The sequence below is a fragment of the Amia ocellicauda genome, chromosome 4 (assembly GCF_036373705.1).
Source record: "Amia ocellicauda isolate fAmiCal2 chromosome 4, fAmiCal2.hap1, whole genome shotgun sequence".
Lineage (NCBI taxonomy): Eukaryota > Metazoa > Chordata > Actinopteri > Amiiformes > Amiidae > Amia > Amia ocellicauda.
In genome coordinates, this window is record NC_089853.1 from 39,734,092 (window position 1) to 39,759,993 (window position 25,902).

Here is a 25,902-nt window from a genome sequence, read left to right on the forward strand (position 1 = left end):
GGCCCCTGCGCTGGGACACAGAGGTGTGTGTGTGTGTGTGTGTGTGTGTGCGGGGGGGGGGGGTTGTGGATGATGAGGCAGAGTGAGATATCCTGCTGCGTATTTTATTCAGGGCACCCAGTCTGAGCCCGACTAACTACCCTGCGCTGCTATCAGCACAATTTGAGGAACAGTACTGTCAGTGTCCTCCAGGGGGCAGCAGCGTCTAGCCTCGGGGTCCCGTGTTTCTTGCTTCATTGCTTTTACATTTTAATTAACCAAAAATGCCTTTCGGATGTAGGAGAGTGAGAGAATGTGTAAGTGATGTGAGTGAAATGATGGGGTTGTTCATTAGAAAATAGATCAGTCTTTATCATTAGTAATATTTCACTTAGACTACTGAGATGTGTAACTGTAATATAGTAATACCTAACTTTAATAACCTGTTATAGCACATACATATATACACATTTGTGCCTGTTTATAGTGCTCTCTCGCTATCCCAGTTACACTTATTTCACTTCGGCCTAAATGACACGTGTGTAGTAAAACAACAAAAAGTGTCAGGCGCTACATTACCAATAAATCTCCACTGCAAGAAAACCACATCTCGGCACTGAGGGGGCTGGTGCTATTACTTTATTTCCATATTTTTATGTCTGCATTTATGTGTCCGTAGCGGCAACATTTACGAGTTGTGTCTGGGTCATTCTGAATCCCTGCCTGGAGGGGAGGAGGTGTTTGATCATCGACCTATATGATCATATATATATATATATATATACGGACAGCACGATCGCAATCACGTTCCCGGAGTCCCATCTCTCCGCACCAGCCCTCCCAGTCTCCTCCCCCGACCTCCTCGCCAGCCCCGCCCGCTGTCGGTGAGCCCGGCTCAGGGGGCGTCTGCGTGTGAGACGGCGCTGCTGCTGCGGCTCTCTGTGCACCAGGCGGGCGGCGGGTCCCTGCTAGTACTGCTGAGATTCGCACTGCCTTCACAACAGTAAGTGTCCGCTCTTGCACAACCCTTTCCTCTCTCTCTGTGAAAATGTGGTGTGGCTGAGAGGGGAAGCAAAATGCGTCTTTCAAAGCGGGGCTGACAGAATAGTTCGCCGGCGGTTCTCACACCAACTCCCGGGACCCGGCAGTGCAGCGCCCGGTCCCGCCGCTGAGCTCGGGCCGGGGAGGGGGTGGGTTTGAGACAGCAGCCGCTCCGGTGTTGGTTCACGGGCGAGGCGGGCGGGCTGATGCAGCGCCGAGGCACAACTGCGCGGAGGAATTGGGAGGCTTTTCACTGTGTCAGCGATTACAAACATGAAACACATGTGGCTTATTGAAGGGCTGCGCGTCGTGCGTGTCCAGTGCAGGGAGAGGCACCTCGCTAGCTGCGGTTCTGCCCGTGTGCCGTGTCAGGGATCAACAGACCGGCACACATTTTCCTTCTGGCTAGGAAACAAAAGAAAATAAATGAAAGACGAATCCTTAGCCCGTCTTGCAATTGTGCAACTCTAACCTGTCATTAACTAAAACGTTTCCACCATAACTGTTGCCCAGCTATTTCTAACGGTGTGCAGGCTAGGCTACTGTGTGGCCACTGTGTGACTCTGACGGTCTCGAACAGCTGTCCGTGGATAAAACTGACACTTTCTGGTTTACAACTTTGAAGTGCCATTTACTGTGCGATAACGCATGCCACCGTGCTGTTTCTTTTTTCTTTTTTAATTGCATTGCAGTGAACGACCCCTCTCGGCTTAACGGTAGATAATTATTGTAATTAGCGGTGGCGGTCCACGGGTGCTCTCCTGCAGTGACACTGCTGTCACCAGTCGCACACGCCATCGCCTTATTCCCACTCGCGTTTGTTCCGTGACGTGACTTCCCCCCAGCTCCTTTGACTGTTTTATCTCATTGATTTATTTATGTATTTCTCTAATGCAGCTTCATGATGTTTCTGGCAGGGGTATAAAGTAGATCACAGCGGGTAGACGCGGGGGCGGCTGGAGCAGGTATCTGTGTACAGAAAGGGGCTTTTATTACTTGTATTAATTGTTGTCATTAACAGTTCCCATAAATCAATCAGTCCATTTTTATTTTATATAGCGCCCTTCGCAGGGGAGCCACAGAGCTTCACAGATTCATAAACAGACAACAAAAATAAACAGAGGAGAGAGAAACAAAAGCTCCTATGGATGGCAGATTGTTACAGAAGGAAATCAATCTCTGGAGGCCCACGCCTTAAGGCCTAGGCCTAAATATGACCAGCTGTACTAGTCTGTACCTGAGAACTTGAGTCCTCTCTTAAATCTGCCCCAGATGTGTTTCTGGAACTGAGCGGCTGAGATTGAAACCTTTTTAATCAAGATGAGGTGGCGGCAGTGTGAAGACGGCGGACAGTAACCGAACCGAGACGTTTCTCTTCACGTCTTCCTTCGTGTCGGTGAAGAGCCCTCACATTGACTCTACAGCTAGTGTGCGTGATGAAACCCCGTCAGCGGGAAACTTCTTGTAATCAGGCAGATAATTGCAGTGATTAGAAAGCAAGAGCGATCATGGTAGTTAAATGATGGAGTGAGTGTGAGAGAAAGAGAGAGAGGAAACAAGAGTAGGCCTGTGGTGATAACGACAGGTGTAAAATTACTCTAGCTGTGTGTTTCCACTGTACAGAGATCGTCGGGGTGGGGGGGGGGGGGCAGTGGACCTGGCAGGTTAGAAAAAAATGAAAAAGGGAACTCCATTTAATCAGCCTTCATGCTTGGTTCCTGTCCATTGTTGTCAATAAATTGAGATTTTATAGCTGTATGTCAGAAACCAAGATAACTAAAACAGTAATTAAATTCCAGAGTGGAGACGTGTTTTCACCCCGGCACTAGATCACGCTAAGTGTTAATCTTAAAGAAATTTGCCCAGCTCGATACCACGCCCCCCCAAGGCTGCAGCAATCTGTGTAGCCCACGCCTGCCATCCGAGGAACGGTAACTGTAGTCCGGATCCACTTAGCAGGAGCTGCAGTGTGTGTGTGAGCAGCGAGAGCCACCCTCGGGTCACAACAGAGCTGCGTGACATCATTGTGGAGGTAGGTAGCTATTATTCTGTACAGTGACAAAGAAAATGGGCAGAAAACAAGGCACGGTAGAGGTGTGTTAAGAAACGGGGCCCTGAGAGTGATTTTGTGGGGGGTTAGACTTTATACTGAAGGCCCTGTGATATTCCAGGCTGTTCAGCCAGACTTCATTCTGTTCATTCAACATGCGACCCACTTTTGCTTGAGCGTGTTACTTATGTGTGAAAGTGGGACTTGAACCTCTTACGGCGTCTGCAGGGAGAGACGCTGCCCTCGCTGTCTTGGTCAGACTGAGACACGGTGGGAGTCGGGCAGCCCGTGCACTGATCTCTGTCCGCACTGTAAATGGATGAACAGGGGCTATAAATACACTTCTGCTTTCTAATCTGAGTGCATCAGTTATTTTAACAGTAAATAAATAAATAATAGAGAAGTAGGTTGATGGAAAAGCTGTGTTATCGCACTCTGCCTGTCCTGTCCTTCTGCTCACACTCCACATCTCTCCCCCCTCTCTCTTTCTGTTCCTCTCCCATCCTCCCTCTCCCTCCCTCTCTCTTTCTCTCTCTTCCCCTCTGTTCTCCCTCTCTTTCTCTCTCCCTCTCTCCCCCTCTCTTTCCCTATTTCTGTTCCTCTCTCTCCCTCTCCTCCTCTCTCTTTCTGTCCCTCTCATACTCCCTCTCTCTCTCTCTCTATTCCCCTGTCTTCTCTCTCTCTCTCTCTCTCTTGGGAGCTCTGCCCTTTAAATGTTTCATGAGTGCTGGGTCCCTGTGAGAGCTTTTCCCCACTCAGCCCTGCGGCGACCCTGGGCTGTGGGCTGTGGGCTGTGGGGAGGGCCGGGTGGGGGGGCGGAGAGGCCTGTGGAATTGGACCGGCTTTGTGACGCACTGCTGGAGCCGCCAAGTAGCAGCAGCCCAGAGCACGACGTGTATTTGACTTGCCGGGTCAAATAACTTCTTGCTGTGTCAAAACTCTGTCAGCTGTCTGTGTGCACAAGCTGACAAGGGGTTAACTGATGCCCGCTTGTGTTGGCAGGGTAGTCCCTCCATTCTCTTGCCATTGAATGAACATGTTTGAGAACCTGTCTGGCTGCAGCGTTTTAAATGCAGAGATGCAGGACTGAAGTCGAACAGGGTGGGTGGTGCTGGTGGTTTGACCGGGGAATTGTGGACGGATGACTGAAATTGATATAGGAATTATAGGAGGGTATAAGCAAAATCTTCTTGGATATACGTGAGGTTACGTGGGCATACACAAAGTTCCCTTCAAATTACGTGGGCATACGGCATATGCCCTCCACTACGCCACTGGTCATATAGCTACCAAGAGTCTCGCTGAAATACCCTGGCCCTTTGCAGATGTGTGTTTCCGCCCTTCTCTCCGGGTTATCTATTTGTGCGTACTGGGCCTGTCTGAAATGACTGTGCAGCTCCAGCTGCCCACAGAGTGCCAGGAACGGGTCTGGTGCCGCTTAGAAAACAGGGAAGGTGTTGGGTGCTCTGACCGCATTGTCCGCCTCCCTCCCTCCCTCCCTCCCACACTGGGCTGCTGACCCTTGCCCTGACTACAATGCCTGGAATAAGCCCTGCCCAGACCTGTTTACTTACCACTTACCCGAAATCATGCTAAATCGGTATAATCTGATTAGAACAAGAGTTTGTGTTGCCAGAGACTGTGAAGCAGCAGGCTTAGGGGCTCTGCCACGTGTAGACGTACCTTGTGAGTAAAGTGGGATCCGTGTGCAGCTAGTCAGGGTCACGGTCTCACTGTCATGGGGAGTCAGTTCAGCCTGGTGTGATTTTCTTGTGCCACAGTGTAAGAGACAGATATTTTTGTGTGGCTTTATTGATGTTTTTTTGCATGTTTGTCTCCTGCACTGTGTGTTTCATTCATGTGTGTGTGTGTCTGGCAGTGAGTGGGTGTGTGTGTAGTGACTGTGCAGAGGAAGTGAGATCACTCGGGGGTGGCTGTGTGGGACAGAATGCCAGGAAGGTGCGGTGTTCCAGAGGCTATTGTCCGGACTCTTCCTTGCATTGTTGTTGTGAAGTGCGCAGTCTGGGCCGCGGGGAGCCGAACGGTGCAAGCCAGCCCTGCACTCCAACACGGGGGATGACCCTCCTGCTATGCTGTGCACCGTTGGGTGAGGGTCTGGGGGGGGACACAACCTGGCTTTACAGCCCAGCAGGACTAGCCCTGCTCAGCAGTGTCCTCAACATGTGTACCTGGCCTCAGTGTCGGGGTTGGGGGGTTATTAAGAGATCATCCCTCCTCCTTGGCTCGTCTACTGCTTCAGGTGTTTAATGATCCTGACCCCAACCCCCATTAGTCCCAGTTCAGTCTCCAGGCTGTGGCCCCTTCCCTCCTGCTGGGGGCTGGGCTCTCATTAAGGAGACCCTCTGTGCATGACTTCCCAGCAGGAACACTCTGCTCTGGCTGTGGCACTGATGTCTACTGATGCACTAATAAAAAAAATTGAATGCCATAGACATGTATTTATATATTAAGTATCTTGCATGTTTCTCTTTGTTGTTGTTGTCATAGCTGTATTTAATTCATTCATTCATGTTTTTATTTATTTTGTTAATGTATTGGGTTTCTATTGCCAAGCCCTCACCCTGTGGTGTTAAAATCGATTCCCTTCTGAAATATTGATGATTGCGTTGCAGCCGCTCTGAGAGGATGTACTTCTGCAGGGCCTCTTCCCAGCACCACCACTGCACTCCACCGCTCCCCGGTCCCTGTGGCTGGGCTGCCACTCAGCGTACTGCATTGCCGGGAGAGGGGCTGGTCTGCCGGGTAGAGCGGAGGTCTGATAAGGCACCCACCGGCTTTGGAATAGCGATCGGTTATGTAGCGCCTTTCATCACAAATTATGCCAGAGCGATCTCCACCTCCCCTGCTGCCATTGCGCCGTGGCTGCTCAGATGCCCAGCAAAGGCCCAGTGCCTAGAGCCGAGGCTATGGTGCTCATAACTCTAGTGACCAAACCTTCGAGAGCCGAGTCCCATCCTCAGGTGCCCTTGTGCATCGCAGCCCAGACTGGATGTGAGCAGACAGGCGCTGCCCAGGGACACGCGGGTGCTGAGGACGAGTCGCCCTCGCAGCAAGCAGCAGAGTTCCTTGGCTGAGTGATGCAGCAGGAGAGCAGGCAAGTTCCCTCCCAGGTGCCAGCCAGCTACTGTGCACTGTGAGTGTCTGTCAGTGTGTGCGCTCCTGCTCTACTTGACTTCACTTTCTTTGCGGTCAAGCAAAGCTAATGGATCTGCACACAGGCCTGTGTCCAGTATAAAGCCAGCTCTCCGTCTCTACCGCCCTCCTTCTCCAGCACTGCAGCAGTCCCTGAAGGCCCAGTCAGTGCAGCTCGCTCACCCCCAGCTCTGTCCTCCACTTTCACAGCACCTATGACGAATGATCCAACCCAGTTTTTGCCCAATCTGCAGAAGTGCAGCAGCAGCAAAATTACAATAAAACAAACAAATCCAAACACAACTGAACACACTGACAGAGGAGACATAACCCACGCAGAGAGCCTGCCCTAGATATTATGTTTCTTAGGAGACACCCTTATCCAGGGCGTCTTAACATTTGTTACAGTATTTCACAATGTTTTGACATACAGTTACCCATTTATACAGATGGATTTTTACTGAAGAATTCTGGGTACAGTACCTTGCTCAAGGGTACAACAGCAGGGTCCCCCACCTGGGACTGAACCCCCAACCCCCTCTCAGAGTCCACAGCCCCGACCTCTCCTCCACACTGCTGCCCAGTGCTGGTTCCAGGTATCTGTCCAGAGCAGAGCAGAGCAGCCCCTGCCTGTGAGAGACGGACACCTGCCCTCTCCCAGTTGTCTCGCCCCTGCCAGGCCCTGCCCCTCCCGCCCAGAGGGCTCTGGCCTGAGATTTGGTGTCACTGTCTCGGATTGTAATCACGTCTGGGGTAACCGTGACCCGGTGCCATTTATTTACTGTGATGTACACGTTCAGGGGTACTTTTCGACGACACACACGTGTGCCACGGTAATCAAACTTGATTCCATCGTCTGCTGTTTTACTGATGGGGCGACGCGGTGCTCCTCGGCCTTGCTGCAACTCTGCATCCCCTTGGCCCTCGTTCCCGTTCTCACTGGCAGTCTTGTGCCTCTGTGGTGTCTTCATGTGATGGCAGTGTGGTCTGTGGGCGGCACAGCTTGTCCCAGGACTCAGGGAGCTGCCACCCAAAGGTTGGTTATTTTCAGTTTCTGTTTTGCCCCGCAGCTGTTCTCGTTTAGAAATCGGGAGGCAGGGATTGAGCTCCCAGCTTGTGGCCTTCTGTGCTCGTATGTATGAGTGCTCCTGGCCTGAGCAAGGTCACGTGGCGGTCAGTGGTCGCGGGTCATGGTGTGGTCAAAGGGTGTTCGGTGTCGAAGGTCAGGTTGTAATCTATGAGTTTTGGGGAATGCTACCATGGTGAAGTGCATTGAAACAGGGTTTGTTTAGTTTCTTCTTCCCTGCAATGTCTTTTTTGCCTATCCAAGTGGATTTTATGTTAATCCTTATAATACAAAATCAAGATTAAGTAGTTAATTTTTTTTGCTGACAGAAAAACCTCACCCTAGACTTAATCTTCAGGGAAGGAGAGTCTGTGCATCCGAAACACAAGCTGCTGGTTAACAAATTGAGGATTGTTTTTTGTATTATTGTTGATTACATTTTTATTTGCAAGCCGGCACTTCTGCTTTCTGTCAGACAACAGGGCAAGGGGAGGAGGCTGTAAGTGTGTGTGGGGGTGTAATTCCAAAGTGTAATGTGTGTGTGTGTGTGTGTGTGTGTATGGGGGGGTTCAGAGGTCACAGAGCAGTTGACGGTTCTGGCACAGAGAGCAGCAGGAGGTGGAGGGGGAGGAGGTAGGTGGGGATATATTAAACCGTCTCTAGGAAAATCACTCCACCCCCCTACAGTACGACACACACACAAGTACACACACAAGTACACACCACTGAATCCACTAGGGCATGGCCTGATGCCTTAGCTGACTGGACTCCTACACCTTACAGCCCCTCCAACCCTCCCCCCCACCCCCGGAGTATGTGATGAGTGTGCAGACCTCAGCCATCAGGCTGGCTGCTGTGCTGCTGTCACGGGCAATTAAGTTAATCAGGAGGGGCCTGGAATCTCCAGGGTCACTGATGTTACACATGCTGCACAGTGTTGTGTGTCTGTATAGATGTGTGTGTGTGTGTGTGTGTGTGTGTGTGTGTGTGTGTGTGTGTGTGTGTGTATATAGATGTGTGCATATTTATGTGTGTGTGCGCACGTCTCCATAATCCCAGTGTCGCAGCTGGCACTATGTGGGGAGCAGGGAGCAGGGAGCAGGGAGGGGGCGGGGCCGGCGTGCGGAGTGCGGGGCTCCAGCTGTGGCAGAGGCAGCAGTGGGCGCTTCCAACTGGGACTCGCAGTGCCCCCTGTGACGGCACCAGAAGCAGGAAGCCGACCTGTTAGCAGTGAATACCTTGCCCTGGCGGGGAGGGGGGACGGCTGCTGTCTCCCCAGAGACACTGTGGTCCGACTTTCTTCTTGGAAATTCAGTGAGCTGCTTCCCAAAAGCCTTGTGTGGGGGATCGTGTTTGAACTCAGTTGCAACACTTGCAGAATGATAAACTGTGGCTTGTGGCGCGAGCAGGAGAGACGTGCACAGAGCTGCAGAAAGCCAGGCGGTGCAGAGGGGGTTCTTGTGCTGATGGCATGTTGGTGGTGACATTGTTTTGTGAGGACCTGCTGTGAATGCCAACCCAGCACAGCTCCAGCCAGCCCTGCCAGGCTCCCCTGAGTCTGTCCCCTGTGTGCCTCTCAGCCGCTGGGGCTGGCCAGGCACTGGAGACCTGGAGATCTGACAGGATTTGAAGCGACTGGAAGCTGCATAGAAGTTAATTTTATTTATTTATGTATTTATTGTTTTGTTTAGCTAGAGGTGCTACTGTATTCAGGCCTTTGGAGAGCAGGACCAATGAATGCACAAAAACTCCAGGACACATAAATATATTCAGAAATATAGATATGAAATCTCTCGTGACAGCTGCTTTTCTCATCCGAGTAATGGACCTTGTTCAGGGTGACTCATTATGAAGCGGAAGTGATTTCCCACATCACGAGTTTGTCCTCGGTAAGGAGGTCCTGCTGTCACCTGTGTTTCTCTCTTGGTCTCTCTCGCCTTTCATCTCCCTCTGTCAGTGTGTGTGTGTATGTGTGTGTGTGTGTGTGTGATGGTGTCAGGCTGCTTTCTCTGGGCAGTGGCTCTTCTGTGGGCTCATCCCAGCCTGCACTTTGCCTACTCTGGTCCAGGACTCTCAGCCTCCACGACCTCTCGACAGCCATGTTCCTCGCACTGCTGTGTGTTATCGTTACTGTTGTTATAAGTATGATTATGCTTAGTAATGCATGCACACACACACGCACCTGCTGTAGCTGCATATCTCAGCAGGTACCCTGCAGTTCAGAGAGTCGTGCGCATCCTCTTCCCCTTGTCTGACTGCACAGTGCTATGTGAGGTGGGCGTGGGCGTGTTTATTAAAGCCTCTAGTCAGAACGGCGCAGGCCCATCCATTGTGTCTGCAGGCTGTCTGGTGTCAGTCACAGCGACTCCGCTCAGTGTACACCCGGCAATGTAATTACTCTCTGACACTGATTACATCAACACACTCCCGGGACTCTCCTGCAGGTCCCACTAATCCAATTCACCGTCTGCATGGACAGGAATAGAGAGAGGCCGATAACTCTTCACATTTATTGCGGAGCCTGAAAGAAAAAACAATTTTCTCCCCCTCCCTCCCTGTCTCTCTCTCTCTCTCTCTCTCTCTCTCTGTTTATTGCACAGTGTACACAGGAGCTGTCCTGTCTGACCCATTAACTCTTGCTCTGTTTAAATCTCTCTCTCTTCCAACCCCCCCTCGCCCTGCCTCCTACTTCTCGTTACTGCTCTCATCTGATCGAGCTGGGATTGGCTGTAGGCACTGATCAGCGTTGAAGGCGGCCGGCTCCAGGCCCTCGCTCTGGTCGCCCTGCTCACACCCTGGCTGTCTTGCACAGGAGGCAGGAAGTCAAATGGCTTCTGGCTTCCTCTCTCTCTCTCTTTCTCTTTCTAGTTAGTGGTTTGGCTAGTAGGGAGGCAGTTGCTGTCATGGTTATTTTACAGGCAATATTTTACTTCTATCTCAAGAAAACTCCCATGAACCAATAGTTATTTATTAACCCTGCTGCCTCAGCTGTGCACAGTGCGCTGACACCTTTTCATCGCACACATGCTGTCCGGGGTTTTTGGGTAGTTTTATACTGTTTATTGGTTTAAGTATTTTCTTTTCATCAATAAAAACAATTCAATTTTTAATACTTGTGATTAAAAACATTGACATATTAATCCTTAAAATCACTTAAAATTTTTAAAATCTTGTGATTTTTAACCAAACTAAAACAATAAACTTTAAAATAAACGTGCTCAAATCAAATAAAGAAAACGTGATAAAAGCAAAAAATTGCACACCAACAAAAGAGTCAGATACATTGAAAATAACTGAAAATGCATTGAACAAATTAAAAAAACAATTAAAAAGGAAAAAATAAAAAACAAACAAAAAAGGTCCAATGCATTTTAAATTAAACCCAAAACGGTCAATGTATCTGACAACAAAATATAACAAAACTCTACCAAAAACCCTAAACAATTGTGATTTAAAAACAACTAAATCTTTAAAAACAATTAAGATTCATTATTTAAAATCTTCTTTTAAAAACAATCATTCTTAAAATCTTTAAAAGATCTTTAAAAGATCTTGGACTCGGGCTCCAGCAGGGGGAACTAACCGTCCCCGGAGGTGGGTCCCATCACGGGATCCTGAGCTCCCCCAGATCTTGTATGCGCCAGTTCTTAAAGGCTTCCTCCTTGCCCCTCTGATGGACCTCCAGATTGACGTAGTCTTTCACAAACACCATGCCCCTCCGCGCGATGACGATCGGGTCCAGCTCCTGCTTATTGAACAAACAGATGTTCCGTCCCTCCCACAGTGCCTGCTTCACTGCGCAGACGACACGCCACCAGCACCTCAAGGTAGATGTAGAAATTCCCTTGGCTGGACCGTATAGGATCTGCTGGGCGGTCGCCCGCGCAGGAACGGCGAACCTGTGGAGGAACGGAGAAAACAGGAGCCAGACCCTGTGGGCGGAGGGGCACTCACTAAAGATGTGAGCCTCCGTCTCCTTCCCCAAGCAACCCTTATAGGGGCAGGTGTCATAAGGAGCTATGCCCCTTCTGTGCATGAACACTCGGGTGGGGAGACACCGACTCACAGCCATCCAGGAGACATCTTTCTGCGTGTTCGTGAGGCAAACGTGCGTAGCGTTAGCCCAGATAAACCGGCAGGTTTCGGGAGGGAAATCTTCTATCCGGCTGGTCTCCTGGGCAGATCTCATCTGACTACAGATGGTCTTATAATCCCAGGAGGCCAGCACGACTTTATGGAGGCCTACTTCGAGCGCAAAGGCTCGGAGCGCCCTGTAGAACGGCGGGGGATCCCACGAGTGCGGCCTGGTGTTGTCCATGGCGCAGAGGCCGAATGGTCTCAGGCTGCTGGCAAAATAAAAGCGGTTCATGAAACTCACTTTCTTGCCAGCAGCCTGGATGTTCTTAACCACATAGGCCAGCCCCTGCGCCTTTATCAGCCGCACAACGTCCGGGACCCCCCTGCCTCCATCCAGGGTACCCTTCACCATCTGCACTCTTTTCAGCCTCTCCATTTTGCTCCCCCAGACAAACCGAAATATAATTCGGGTCACTAGTTTTGCGATACCCTTGTCTGGGGGGAAGATCATTCCTACGTAGAGGAGTATCGGGAAGAGGATGGCGTTTTTGGGTAGTTTTAGGTGACAAGTCGAGCACATTTGCCCTGTCAGGATGTCAGCTTTTCTCACAGCTGTTGCCTCATCATGCATCGTCATCATGCTCACCTGCTGGGGGGACGTCAGCTGCAGACACCTCCCTAGCAGATGTCCAGCAGCCCAGCGTGACCTTAGACGAGCCACAGATAGGAGGGATAGGGTTGGCAGGGGGGCTGCGGGGCGGTGAGGTGTGCAGACTAGAGTGCGATTCATCAGACGGAGAGCACAGGAAGTGGTTGGTCTAGTTTCTGAGAGTGCTGTGCACAGAAACAGGATATGAGACAGGTGAATAACCCACTGCTGAGCTGACTGAAACTTTACTCGTCATCGCGGTTCCTGTCTGCTTGTCTGATCATTTCTCTCTGCCTGTTTCTCCATCTCTCTCTCTCTCTCACTCTTCTGTCATTCTCTGCCTCTCTTCCTGTCCCGTTTGTCACGATGACGGTCTGTCTGCAGGAACATCTAAATTTACATCCCCCACCCCCCCTCTCCCCTCCCCACTAAGCCCTCGAACTTCAAACAGTCAGTCACAATTTGTGCAGAACAACCAGAACGGAAACCTGATATTGCGAGACCGTAATCCTCTTCCAGGGAACGGTGCCTTGAGAGAAACCTCGTCCATCAGATTACGGTGCGGTGTGTTCTTCAAATTCATAAGGGAGGTGGGGGGTGGATTTGAAAGGCGTGCGTCAGAGTCCATTTCCTCTCTCGCAGACTGACAGCCATGTCTGTGAAGGACGATTTCATAAACTGCTGTGTGTGGCAAAGGGGGGGTGGAACACAGGCCTGCTGGTCTCTGTACATTGTGTATTTATTTTTTTACCACAGCCTTGATGCCCCCCCACTGCTGCCAGAGATGGAGCCGGTCTTCTGGCTTCCGTCCCCCTCTAAGACTTAATGCCTTAATTAAATCTGTTATTGATGTAATAATCTCTGTAGTGCTTGAGGATGTCCAGGCCCCTATAAACCCTCCCCAGTCTCTGCACTGTCGCCTGGAGAAATTCCATCCAAGACATCTGCCTGGTTGTCTGGATGTTTACCTGAGGTGCCATTCGGATTTACGGTTTAAATAAATGCTGTTTTCGAGAATGCATTTTATTTTTTAATTTGAGTTCTGTAATGCAGGGCTGTGTCCTTTACTGGGATGTGGGGACTCCTGTAAAGAGACCAGATATGGTGGTGTAATTTAGTTTTTTGTTGTTGTTTGTTGACGGCGCCTCTCACTGCAGTCCTCCTCTCTCTCCACCAGGGTGTGACCTTCAGTGCCAAGCCGCCGCTGCTGCAAAAATGATGGGAGGCGGGATTTGCCCCCGCGCGGAGAGGACGAGCCCTCACTAGACCTGGGACTGTGGCCACCCCCTACCCCCCAACCCCATTACCCCCTCCCCAGGCCCTGCCTTCCTCCACCTGCCCTGGCCCCCTTTGCCATGGCGAACCACTCGGACCTGCTGAGTGAGCTGCAGCAGCTGGAGAAGGTGCCCAGCCTGGAGCGGCTGCGGGCAGCGCAGAAGAGGCGCACACAGCAGCTGAAGCGCTGGGCCCTGTACGAGAAGGAGATGCAGAGCAAGAAGCGTAAGGCTGACAAGCGCCGCCCCCCCGCCTCCGCCCTCCCTGCTGCCGCCAAGAGGCATGTCTCCTTCACCGCCAGCGTGGCCCTGCTGGAGGCGTCGGCGCGCAACGACCCCGACGAGGGTAAGACCAACCGAGTGCACGGCCAGGTGACCCCTGACACTCGCAGACACTCACACAGAGACACAGGCACGCGCATGACAGGGTGCTGGTGGGGCTGCACGAACCCGGTGACCGTGCTGGTACAAGGCGTGACGCTGTGTGTCTCACAGTGGTGTCTGGCAGGCTGGCTGGTTCTGCCCTCTGTTACTCTGTGCTCTGTGTGACCCCATAAAGAGCTCGGGGTTGGGGGGTAAGAGAAGATGCTGATGCTGTGAAACGCAGGTTGTGTTTTTTTGTGACAGCAGGGATTTAATCATTAATCAGATGTATAACCCGTACCCTGTAGCCGTATGAAGCCAGCATGTGCTGACAATGCAGGATTGCACAGGCAGGGCAGATCCAGGAGACAAACGCACAGCCCGTGTTTGTGAGGAAAGTGTTTTTTTTTTTTGGCAGTGATAAATGTGTTTTTAAAATAGGTTGGATTGCCAGAGCTCTAGGTATTGGTGGAAGGACTGGACACCGTGAACACAATCTCACAGACACTCACACTCAAACTCACGCACAAGACACAATCTCACACACACACTCAGGACCAGCAGTGGAGGCTGAGACACCTGCCCGCTCTACTGTCCTTGTGCATTTTAGCAGAGTGTGTCTTGACACACCTCTCAGAGAGCTGCATCTCACAGCAGACTGCACAGCCCCTGAACAACTGGCTCTGCTGAGCAAATGGGGAGTGAGGGGGTGACTGGAGCCTCAGCCTTGGGAGTAGCATGCTTACAGGTCACAAAGCCTGTGAATTAACCCCTACTGCCCTGACACGCACGCACGCGCACACACACACACGCGCACACACACACGCACACACACGCACACGCACACACACACACACACGCACGCCCGCATGCACGCACTTGGCTTAGATTACAGTAATGACTGTGAAATAGTTTTTGCAGGGAAGCCATCTCCGTCTCCGCTTTTCCTGAGCCCGCTTGGTAATAGGGGCTCAAATTGCCTCTGTGAGTCCAGCAGCTGAGTGTCAGGAGTGGCAGTGATGGGGGGTGGGGGGATGGGCTTAGTCTGTGCCTCTCAGGTCTCCAGTCACATGCCGGGATGTGCTGTGCGTCTTGGTAAATACTGTCCTAAATTTGACCTCATTGTTTAATTGATTGATTGATGGATTGATGTTAGATTTTTAGTTCAGTGTTGGCTGCAGGCGTTGCCATGGTATGGGTGAAGGCCGACTGGCATTTGTTTTGTTGAAAGTTACTGTATTGAAACTGGGGAACAGCAGAGTGTAGCAGACATGGGCTCTGTCCTCCTCTCTTCTTCTCCTCTCCTTCCCTCTCTCTCATCTCTCTTCTCCCCTCCCTCCCCTCTCTCCTCTCTAGAAAAAAAATCAAATTTCATTCCTCTGAAATTGCCTTCCTTGGCCAAATCTCCTTGTGGTGAGGGTGGGGGGGGGTGGCGGATGACATTCTCTCGCTGCAATTACTCTGGAAGCTGCACGGCCAATTACCCAGCTCCCCGCCCGTCCGCTTATCCCTTAATGCCCCCGCCAAACCTGGCCGGTGGCTCCCGAGCCGAGCGGCTGCCGGTTCTCAAGGCACAGAGACGACAGGCCGGCTTAGAGCCAGGATCCGCACTCTCGTACATCAAGGGCAAATGAGGATATCTTAAAATCTATGAATAAATCAGGCCGAGAAAGTGCTGTTGTGCCTGGCTGAGTTCAGGAAAGTTAACTTAAAGTTCCCTAAAGTGGATTTATTTTAATAAAATTTTGCTTGCTTACCTTTGATAGACAAAAGGTCCCAATGGACATGCCTTTTGGGCTCTTACTTCAGGCATGGAGATTTTCAAGGAGCCCAGTGCTTAAAGACGTGTTAAAGTTCTCCCAGTGCTGTGAAGATGGAGAGAAACCTCGGCCACATTAACACAGGAAACCAGTCGCATTCCCTCTAGTTTGTGGCAGAAGCCAGCCTGCCCAGTAAGAATAGAGTATCCAGTCACATGACCCAACCCTCTGTAGTAAGTGGTGTCAGAATGGGCCATCCAAGAAAAGCAAAACCAAAGAAAGATCTCTGCCGTTTTTTTAAGTAGCTATAAAATATTAAAGGGACACCGTAGTCTTTTTTCTTAAATTATTTTTATATTTTGTACTTGAAAGATGTAATGGGAAGGGGGGAGGGGGGTAAAATTGCCTTTTGTTTCTTTCATCCTGTTCTTTGCTTGCTGTGATAAAAGCAGTGGAAAAGAGAAAGCCGTGTTGTAGAAATCCGTGTAGTCAGAGTGCAGGCCCTGCTGGGCTGTCAGGGCCGATGTGTCGCGTTGTGTCTGAGAGCAGCCGAGCTGAGGACTCCAGGGTTGTGACAGTGGCTGACGAGAGGAGCGTTTCTAACCCTCCAGGAGCAGGGTTCTGCATTACTCACCAGTCATATGCCTACGTCTTCGCTCTTGTTTGCTTCTTCCACTCACTAGTTCGTTCATAGCGACCGCTGTCAAGATGGCCACTAGCCTAAGACCGTCTGCCTCAGCCTGACCTCACTCGCCGGTCGCTATGGAGACAGCCTCTCTCCAGGCCAAACCGTGATGGAGGCGCCGGCAAGTGGACAGCCACTTTGAGCACACACCACCGCAACCCACAATGCACCACTTCCTGAGAGGGATAGGAGTGCACGTGATAAGTTGTGAATAATTGCGAAGCATTGAAAGCATCGGTCACATTCTGTAATCTGCTTCTGTAATGAGGGCAAATGTGTGTAGTGCTATGTTCTTCATAAACCCACTAAGTTTTGTTGTTCTAATCTCTGGAAGCCCAGTTCACTAGTTGAAATGCACAAACCTTCATTTAACGCATCTCTCTGGCTTTCCTCCTTATAGTGCAACTCTTTCAAAATGAAACATCATGACACAAAGACCACCCACCCCACCCCCATGACGTCCCTCTCTCTCTCTCTCTCTCTCTCTCTCTTCCCCTCAGCTGGAGCGCTAATATTAACTGCTTTGACTGCCAAAGGCACACCCCTGGCTTTTTAATATTAACCAATTTCTTCAAAATAAACAAATTCATAAATAATCTCTCCCTGACCTTTGGGCGGTCGGGTGAGCTTCGCTGTCTATTGAATGCTAGACGCCGGTCTTTCCGTCCCAAGACGCGTTAAAGATTGATACTGACATGGGGCTTCAAAGCTTCTTGTTGCATAAAAAAGAAAAGAAGAGAAGAAAGCTAAATGGCTTCTCTTCGACTCTGATTTGTGAGTGCTCCCACCTCTGACTTCACTGCATGCCAGAATCTGAAGCTGAGGTGATTATTTATTTAGTGAGCGGGTCTTTCTCTGTGCGGTTCTGCTAATGGCCAATGCTAATTTATGACCACTATAAACTTTAAGCTAAGTGATGAAATAAATAAAATAACTGAATAAATAAGACAAACTAAAGAAAAAGATGTTGACATCTGCAGTGATCGATATATACAAATATTGCCCCATAAGGGTTCAGACTCCCAGTGAGCAGCAGGACTGGGTGCTGGAGTTCATGTCGTGTTTGAGGTGAGCAGAAGGCTCTGAAATCTGCTCCTTCAGATGAACACTCCTCTCGGCAGAGCAGCACGCTGGAGTGCCGGCGTAGAGATGGTACCGTTACCTGCCCACTCCCACTCCCCCTCCCCACCCCCGGTGGAGAAAAGTGTGGCTCTCCCCTCCCGGCCGGCCGCTCTCCCCAGGACGTTGCCAGTCCCCCAAACCCCCCCCTCCCAGCCAGCCCGTTTGCCCAGAGGGGACCCAAGCTGAGTCAGGGAGCTGGTTTTGAGGTTTAGGAGGGGAAAAGCCTGCCAGCAGAATATATGCCCACAGGAATACCCACCCAGTACCCACCCAGTTGAGGATTGCTGATTGAGGGGAAGCTCAGTGTGGTGTTCAGCCTCCTTTTCTCCTGGCTGCAGCAGGAGTGGTGTGTGGGGGGTTGGGGGGGGAGAGAAAAGGGCAGGAAGCCTAACTGGGTTAATTCTCTGTTTGGTCTGTTCGTGTTCTGGTATGTGCGACCTTTGCCAGGGCCAACACACCCCCACCCAAACACACTGACTCACACTCTCTCTCTCTCACACACAAACACACACACACACACACACTAACACTCAGGCATGCACTCACACACATGCAATACACACACTCTCTCTCTCTCACACACAAACACACACACACAAGCACTCACACACGCACAAACACACCACACACTTGCACACAGTGACGCCAGCCCCCCCCCTTGTCTCTGCCGTCGTCTCCGGCCTCTTTCAGCAGAGGATGCCCTAATTCCGCCATAAACGTGCGTTGCCATGGAAACCGGAGGGGAGCTTGCCTGAGGCAACCCATTTAGCTTAATCAGGGGCTGTCAGGCCTCCCCCCATGGAGCAGCACGGTGAGGGGGGGTGATGTTTGGGGTGGGGTGGTTTTTTTTTGTCTAACAACACAGTGATCATCCCTCCCAAAAATAATTCGACATTTCTGTAAATAATTACCCCGAATACACAGACTAGATTCCCCCCATTTTACTTTTTATTCTCTGGGTTGGGGGGGGATTGTGTATGTACATGTGTGTTTGATGTTTTGTTTGAGCTTATATGCAGTATTTTATGGATGTTTCATAAAACAGGGGAGATGTGGGAGAAGGTTCCTCACTGTATCGCTTCACTCCTACAGCACAGCACTGGGCTAAATTACAGAGAAACAGGACTTGTTTTCCAAAGAAACATCAAAACATCCTCCTATATCTGAAATATAAATAGTTGATGAGGCCGCGCTCGGTACTCACATGATCAGAAGTCATCAACAAGGGTTCTTGTTAGTCTTTTTTCTGTTTGTTGGTTTGTTTGTGTTTGTACTACCAAATTCTATTTTTTTGTAGTTTTTGTAATCTTGTTGTGTGAGTGAGTGTGAAAGTGTGTTTTCTCATGTAGAAATAAGTGTCTAATCTTTAGCAAACCATTGACTCCACAGCCTGTCTTCCTAAATGATATCTAGTGTCAACACCATAAAGCTGCATCATGAGCACATGGTCAGCTCCTAACAACGTGTTCAATTGCCCAATCAGAGTGTACTATTTGCCGAGGGGAAGGCAAAAAAGTCATGGTTGCAGTGTGATCCTAAATCACACGTGCCTGAAGCTGTGTTAGTGTAATTGAGCATAATTCATGCAGGCGCCACCTGATGCTGCTCAGTGTGTCGTGGTCTGGTGCGATGTCTGTAAACACCTCGGAGGCGCTGCTCTGCCTTCCAGGGTTTTGACGCAGTTTTGTGATTGACCCTTCAGTCCCAATCGTGTCCGTTATAACCTGTGGCCAGTTATATACCCTCCTGACCCCTGCTGACCAAGAGAAGAATAGCAGCTTGTAAGGACTTCTAGTGTCAGCCCTGTTTTTTCCTCTATGGGGAGTGTTAGGTGCCAGGAGCTGCGGAGCTCAGGATCTGTCATTTCCGCACTGGTTCTGAACCCATGATAATCCTGTTCTTGATTCTTAAATCTTCAGCCTAGTTTTGTCCCCAGTCCCAGGTCCCTGGTCTTCTAGTTTCTCCTAACAGGCCAGCATGTACATTAACAGGTACGCTTCATTTATTTTGCCCCAGGAAGTGAGTGGCAGTGGGGTTCAGTCAGGGCTGAGGTGTGTTTGCATCATGGACAAGTCAGACGCGTAGCTCCTGGGAGAGAGTTTCTGAGCCTGGGGCAGAGGGCAAGGCTGAGAATGAGCAGGCGGTCAGTGTAGCTGATCGTGTGTCACAGTGTGGCAGGGAGGACGCAGGCCCGGGTCCAGGTATTCCTGGAGAGACGTGTCCTAGCATCTGTCCAACACTCCTGTGAGCAGGCGGGCTGCAGGCCAGGCACAGGGTCCAACCGGGGCAGTGGGGATTAATGACGTGTCCTCCGTGTGACCTTTCACAGAGGCCCTCATGCTGCAGAGAGGAGGATGGCTGTCACCACCTCTTAAGCAGTTATTAAATAGCACAGGAATTGGCCTGGTATTTTGGTGAGAGGACCTGTAGTGTCTGTGTGTCTCCGTGTTCGTGAGCGAGTGCAGGTGAGCCGGGCAGTGGCAGTGCCGCGTGGCAGGCCCTCGGCCCCAGAAGCTTTCAGCGTCCCCACAGACTCCTGTAGCTTTCGCCAGCAGCCTAGCAGGCCAGGGATTAGCCATGAAGCTTAATCAGGCTTCTCTCTGTAATCTGGGGCTGAGGGCCTCAGCAGTTAGCGCGGGTGTCCCAGGAGTCCCCTCTGTCCTGCCTGACCCCCTGTCTGGTCGTCTCTGAATGGTACTCGCAGACCTCCACAAAGTGACCCCCAGGGTTTATGCACAGTGCTGGCCAGACTGCAACTTGGCCCACCCAGCAGCTGCCTCGACTGGGAGGGGATGTACCTGCAGCGTCCCTCTCCCAGAGTGCCCTGCACTTGCCACAGCCAATATTATTATTGTATTTATTTATGTACGCTATTTATTTTTGTTCTCCTTCTTTGAGCTCCTCATTCTAGCGCTCCCCACCTCCCCAGAACAAGATTATCCTCCTCATACCGAAACTAGTCCAAGAATTCTGTTGAATGAAAAACGTCCTTTATTAGGAAATACAAATAAAAAAGCTTTTGCGAGCCCAATACAGTTGTCAGCCCTTCTCTGCTGCAACAGGTCCATATCCAGATCCATACCCTGATCCGTGTATGAAAGACTTCCCTCCACACTGCTCAGAGCACTTCAGTCAACAAGCAATGGGTGTGGGGCTTTCTCTGTTCTCTTTCTAAGAAAATGCCGCTGCAGTTTAGAGAGACATGAGTGGGAGACCATTGTGAGATTTAAGGACAGGTAGCTGCAGTGCAGTGCTGGGTTTTTGCGGGATAGGGATAGGGGACACTGTTGCAAACCGACAAAGTGACCGTTTAAGCCATCTCAAACTTGTCTCCTCTGGAGGGGGGGTTGTAATTATAAATGCCATCTTCTAAAGCTAATTATAAGACTGACCTGCTTCCTTTACCGCTACTAAAAGCAAAGTCAGTGTGACCAAGCCACTGGCAGCTGCGGCCCGCAGGCGGACTGGCCCAGTTCTCCACAGACAGTGTGGAGAGAAAGCGGTCCTGCATTGCGAGAGCAGGACGGAGGAGAAGATGCATCAGTTCTGGCTGGCTTCCTAGGGGGCTTAAAGAAGAAGGAGAAAGAATAAAAATAAGAAAACACACTTTTCTGGTGGATATGAAAAGTGTGGTGGTGGGTGGGGGTGGGGTGGTAATGGCCCTATTTTGCAAATCCTCCCTTATCTCTGCCACAGGGAGAAGAGCGGCTTTTACATTAATGTATGTCTTTATTTAAGCAGAGTGCAGAGAGTGTTGCTGGTGTGTGTGTGAGGGGGGAGTTTAGGGGGCTGAGTGGATGCGCACAGTGCCATCTGTGTCACCAAGCTTGCAGAGGCGTGGTTTGTTTTGATCTGTGTTTGTTCGATATACGATTGCCGAGGGGGTGGGCACCGGCGTTCCCACCTCTCTGGGGCACCTGGGAGCTACAGCACGGCCCGGTGAATCCCTCTTTTCTGTCACAGCCCACGGCGCGGGCAGCCATGGCAGAGTAATGACCGACAGGAGAAGCCAGAAGGGAGAGAAGAGAGAGCACAGGAAACTGACATTGAAGTGATTTAGTGGACAGACTTGATCTCAAGTGACTGGAAAGACTATATTCATATAACTATGTATAAATACACTCACCTAAAGGATTATTAGGAACACCTGTTCAATTTCTCATTAATGCAATTATCTAATCAACCAATCACATGGCAGTTGCTTCAATGCATTTAGGGGTGTGGTCCTGGTCAAGACAATCTCCTGAACTCCAAACTGAATGTCTGAATGGGAAAGAAAGGTGATTTAAGCAATTTTGAGCGTGGCATGGTTGTTGGTGCCAGACGGGCCGGTCTGAGTATTTCACAATCTGCTCAGTTACTGGGATTTTCACGCACAACCATTTCTAGGGTTTACAAAGAATGGTGTGAAAAGGGAAAAACATCCAGTATGCGGCAGTCCTGTGGGCGAAAATGCCTTGTTGATGCTAGAGGTCAGAGGAGAATGGGCCGACTGATTCAAGCTGATAGAAGAGCAACTTTGACTGAAATAACCACTCGTTACAACCGAGGTATCCAGCAAAGCATTTGTGAAGCCACAACACGTACAACCTTGAGGCGGATGGGCTACAACAGCAGAAGACCCCACCGGGTACCACTCATCTCCACTACAAATAGGAAAAAGAGGCTACAATTTGCACAAGCTCACCAAAATTGGACAGTTGAAGACTGGAAAAATGTTGCCTGGTCTGATGAGTCTCGATTTCTGTTGAGACATTCAGATGGTAGAGTCAGAATTTGGCGTAAACAGAATGAGAACATGGATCCATCATGCCTTGTTACCACTGTGCAGGCTGGTGGTGGTGGTGTAATGGTGTGGAGGATGTTTTCTTGGCACACTTTAGGCCCCTTAGTGCCGATTGGGCATCGTTTAAATGCCACGGCCTACCTGAGCATTGTTTCTGACCATGTCCATCCCTTTATGACCACCATGTACCCATCCTCTGATGGCTACTTCCAGCAGGATAATGCACCATGTCACAAAGGTCAAATCATTTCAAATTGGTTTCTTGAACATGACAATGAGTTCACTGTACTAAACTGGCCCCCACAGTCACCAGATCTCAACCCAATAGAGCATCTTTGGGATGTGGTGGAACGGGAGCTTCGTGCCCTGGATGTGCATCCCACAAATCTCCATCAACTGCAAGATGCTATCCTATCAATATGGGCCAACATTTCTTAAGAATGCTTTCAGCAACTTGTTGAATCAATGCCACGTAGAATTAAGGCAGTTCTGAAGGCGAAAGGGGGTCAAACACAGTATTAGTGTGGTGTTCCTAATAATCCTTTAGGTGAGTGTATATACGGTGGCTGACAGTGGTGCCTCTGATCACCAGCTGAATTATTTCTCAGGCGAATGTCTATGCATCACAGAGTTCAGTAGCACACAGTCCTTGATTCCATGCACAGGATGTGAAGCGTGTGGGGGGAGAATTCATTAATGACCGTGCAGATTCACTGCGCCGGGCTGTTATTGTGCTCTCGGTGTGCCAGGGAGGGGGAAGAAGTGACTCAAGCGTTATCAGAGAGCTGCTCCCAGATAAGCTCGAGGTTCCGCTGCTGTCTCGGCCCTGCCTGTCCGTCCTGACGAACCGAGAGATAAGCGACATTGCAGTTCCCCGCTCGCTCGTCCCCTCTCTCTCTCTTGCTCACTTGCTCTCCCCCACCTCACTGATGTCAAAGTTATCTGCTGAGAAACATCTTTCTTTCTATCTCTCTCTCTCTTTTATTTATCCTGTATTTACTTCTCAAGTCAAGCAGGAGGTGCCAGGAAGTATTTTATTTTTAATTTTTTTGTGATGCTGTAAACGATAAACAGGCTGTTGGGTTGAACATCAGATAAACTGCTGGTAATGACTCTCGATCACAGAGCGGCTCAGGGAGATGTTGATGTTTAACAATGATAAGAAGATCTCTGGCAGTGGGTGGGGGGGCGGGCAGGCAGGCAAGCAAGCAAGCAGGCAGAATAGGGCAGAACATCTTCACCTGGGCTGCACGAATCTAGCCCCGGGAGGGTGGGGGGGGGTCCCCAGTCTGGGCAGCATGCATGGCCCTCATCTCGGTCACTGGTGCTACCCTCCCAATGGGGGGGGTGTGGTGAATCTGGTCCACCGGAGCGTGTGCCTACTGAGCCGAGCCGGGTCGAGTTGTGTGACTCCAGGGACTGTGTTTCTCCGATCTCTCCTGTGTTGTGAGGGTTTGTATTTGCTGTTGCGAGGCAAAGCGGTCCTGACTGTGCAGGCTGAGCAGGAATTGAGACTCCCCATTATTGCCTCTAGCAGGAAACTGAATGGCAGGGCTGGGTTGAAACTAAGGAAGAAGCTGTGTGTGTGTGTGTGTGTGTGTGTGTGTGTGTGTGTGTGTGTGTGTGTGTGTGTGTGTGTATGTGTGTATGTGTGTATGTGTGTATGTGTGTATGTGTGTATGTGTGTATGTGTGTATGTGTGTGTGTGTGTGTGTGTGTGTGTGTGTGTAGTCCTGGTGTTGGGGAGCCAGGGGTCCATGTGCACTGCGAGTGCCTGGGAAGTGCAGTGTGTCCAGGCAGCGTGTGTGTGTCTATGGAGATCGATGAGAGCCCAGCACAGCCAGTGGACTCGAGGCGTTGTGCTGTGCCCAGAGATCATTGTGAGTGTTGCGCTTCACTGCACGGGCAATATTTCATATCTGGGGCACGACCGTGTTGTGTGACCCATGGGCTGTGTCCTGTGCTTGGTTCCTTTTGTTTGTTTCCCGGCTGTGACGCGATCTCAATAGGTTCGAGCTATGGTGCCAAAACCTGGCCAGAGCGCGCTGCCCCACTTCCTGCTGCAGTTCGGGTGAAGAGTTCCTTCTGAAAGAGACCACAAGGGTACACCAGCCTGCGTCCCTTGAAACATTTACCTCGTTTCGGTGATTCCAGTCCAGAGCTTGTATCGCAGGCTTCGAACTCTTAAAGCCTGAGAATCTGTGATCAAATTTTTAGTCCTCGCTGCCTGTGTGTGGTACCACAAACTATTTGACTGGTGCCCTCAAATGGTCCAGCTGGGCCTCGCCTGGCCCACCACTCACAACCCTAGTGAGGAGTGTTATGTTGGTGTGATCAGGGTCAAATGCAGCTATTGAGACCCCAAGCAGGGAGCATCTGGTGGGGGCAGTGGGGGAGGGTGTTAGGATTAGCCCCAGTGATTAAATCCTATAAAAACATTCACCAGTCAAGAAAGGCATAAGGCATAACGTAGGGCAAAGTTAATTACCGGTGTGCTGAAGAAGACAAATGCCATCGAGAGACGAGCCTGGGCTGGGGCAGGCCAGGCCCGGGGGGGGGGGTTGTGTGTATGGCAGATGCCTGACAGATTATAAAGCAACAATAATTATCATCTCAAATCTGTCCCTCACCCAGCTCCCCCCGGTCACATGACAGAGCTGCCCTAGTTTAGCATCAGTGGTTTATAATTGGCTGTATTTCTCTAGTCTGATGAAACTGAGGATTTGTGGATTGTGCGGCCGGTCACGACGCTGCTGTTCTGATGGTCTTTCTTTGTTTTTGTTTTATTGCAATCCCATCCTCGGCTCACTTCACCTCTGGAATCCCAGGATTGCTTCCAGGTTGGATCAGAGGTCATGCAGGGTCCAAGGTTCTGTCCTGGGTGGCTTGTCATCTGTGTTGATAGTGCAGAGACGGGACAATCAGCTAGAGAGGATGCGTGGGCTCCCCTGTGTGGTCTCTAGCCCCATGCTGTGGTGCTGCCGTAGGGCACAGTGACTGGGGTGGCCAGTGTGAGCCCTGAGGACAAGGCGGGCAGCTCACGTGCATTTCCTTACTTTATGCTGGTTTGTTCCGTGCTCCACCATGCCATTGCATTCCGTTTGGTGCGGTGGCGTTCTGTCCCATTGTTCTCTGCTCTGTTCTTCCCTGTCCTGCCGTGTCCCTGCTCAGGCACACTACTAAGATCTGGACTAAGACTAAACAGGCAGCAGACATTGCCTGACTCTGGGGAAGTACCATCTTTTGGGTTCGGACTGAACCTGAACCTGCCCAGCACCGAATGCTGCCCGAATGCCGCTTTGGTTAGTGAGCCCTGCCCTGGGCCCAGAGGGTTGCCCTGCGTAGAGTGCAGCAGTGAGGCAGACTGAGGCCCTTGTGTAAATGCGGAGTGGTGGTGGGCGTGCGGCACATTCTGGAGATGGCCAGTGGGCGGCCCGATGAGAATGAGGAGCCTTCATGATACGGCACAATGACATGCTTGAGTCTGAACACCACTAACACCCACTGGAGGTGACAGAGGGTCAGTCTTGCATCCTGACGGCTCTCATCTTCCTCTCTCTCAGAGATATGTTGTTTATGCATGCTCTTAACATTGAATTTATCCTCAAAAAAGTTTCCTGGCAATGGGGGAGGGGTGTATCAAAACACGGGTACATGAATGGTAATAGCATGGGGCTGGTTAAGAGTGCAAATCCACTGTGTCTCACTCCACCTGTCTGCTTCTCCTCTAGTGCGGTACCTGCTGAAGAACAACGTGAGCCCGGACCTCTGCAATGAAGATGGCCTGACTGCGCTGCACCAGGTAAGGGTCTCCGTGTCCCCCCGTGTCCCTCCATGTCTGTAAGCGTCTGTGCGTGTTGGTTACCTGGATTCCCTGACCCACCTGTCCTGCGCTGC

The 25,902-nt window shown here is 50.7% G+C and overlaps 1 protein-coding gene across 1 annotated transcript in view; it reads left to right on the plus strand.

Annotated features, from left to right (window-relative positions):
* The first annotated feature begins 835 nt into the window (after positions 1–835).
* The window catches only part of ppp1r16b (protein phosphatase 1, regulatory subunit 16B), a 40,060-nt gene continuing 14,993 nt past the window's right edge, over positions 836–25,902 (plus strand). The window contains exons 1-3 of the mRNA XM_066702152.1: positions 836–982; positions 13,193–13,635; positions 25,737–25,807. Coding sequence (XP_066558249.1) covers positions 13,371–13,635; positions 25,737–25,807 — 336 coding nt within the window. The 5' untranslated portion in view covers positions 836–982; positions 13,193–13,370. The remainder of the gene's footprint in view (positions 983–13,192; positions 13,636–25,736; positions 25,808–25,902) is intronic.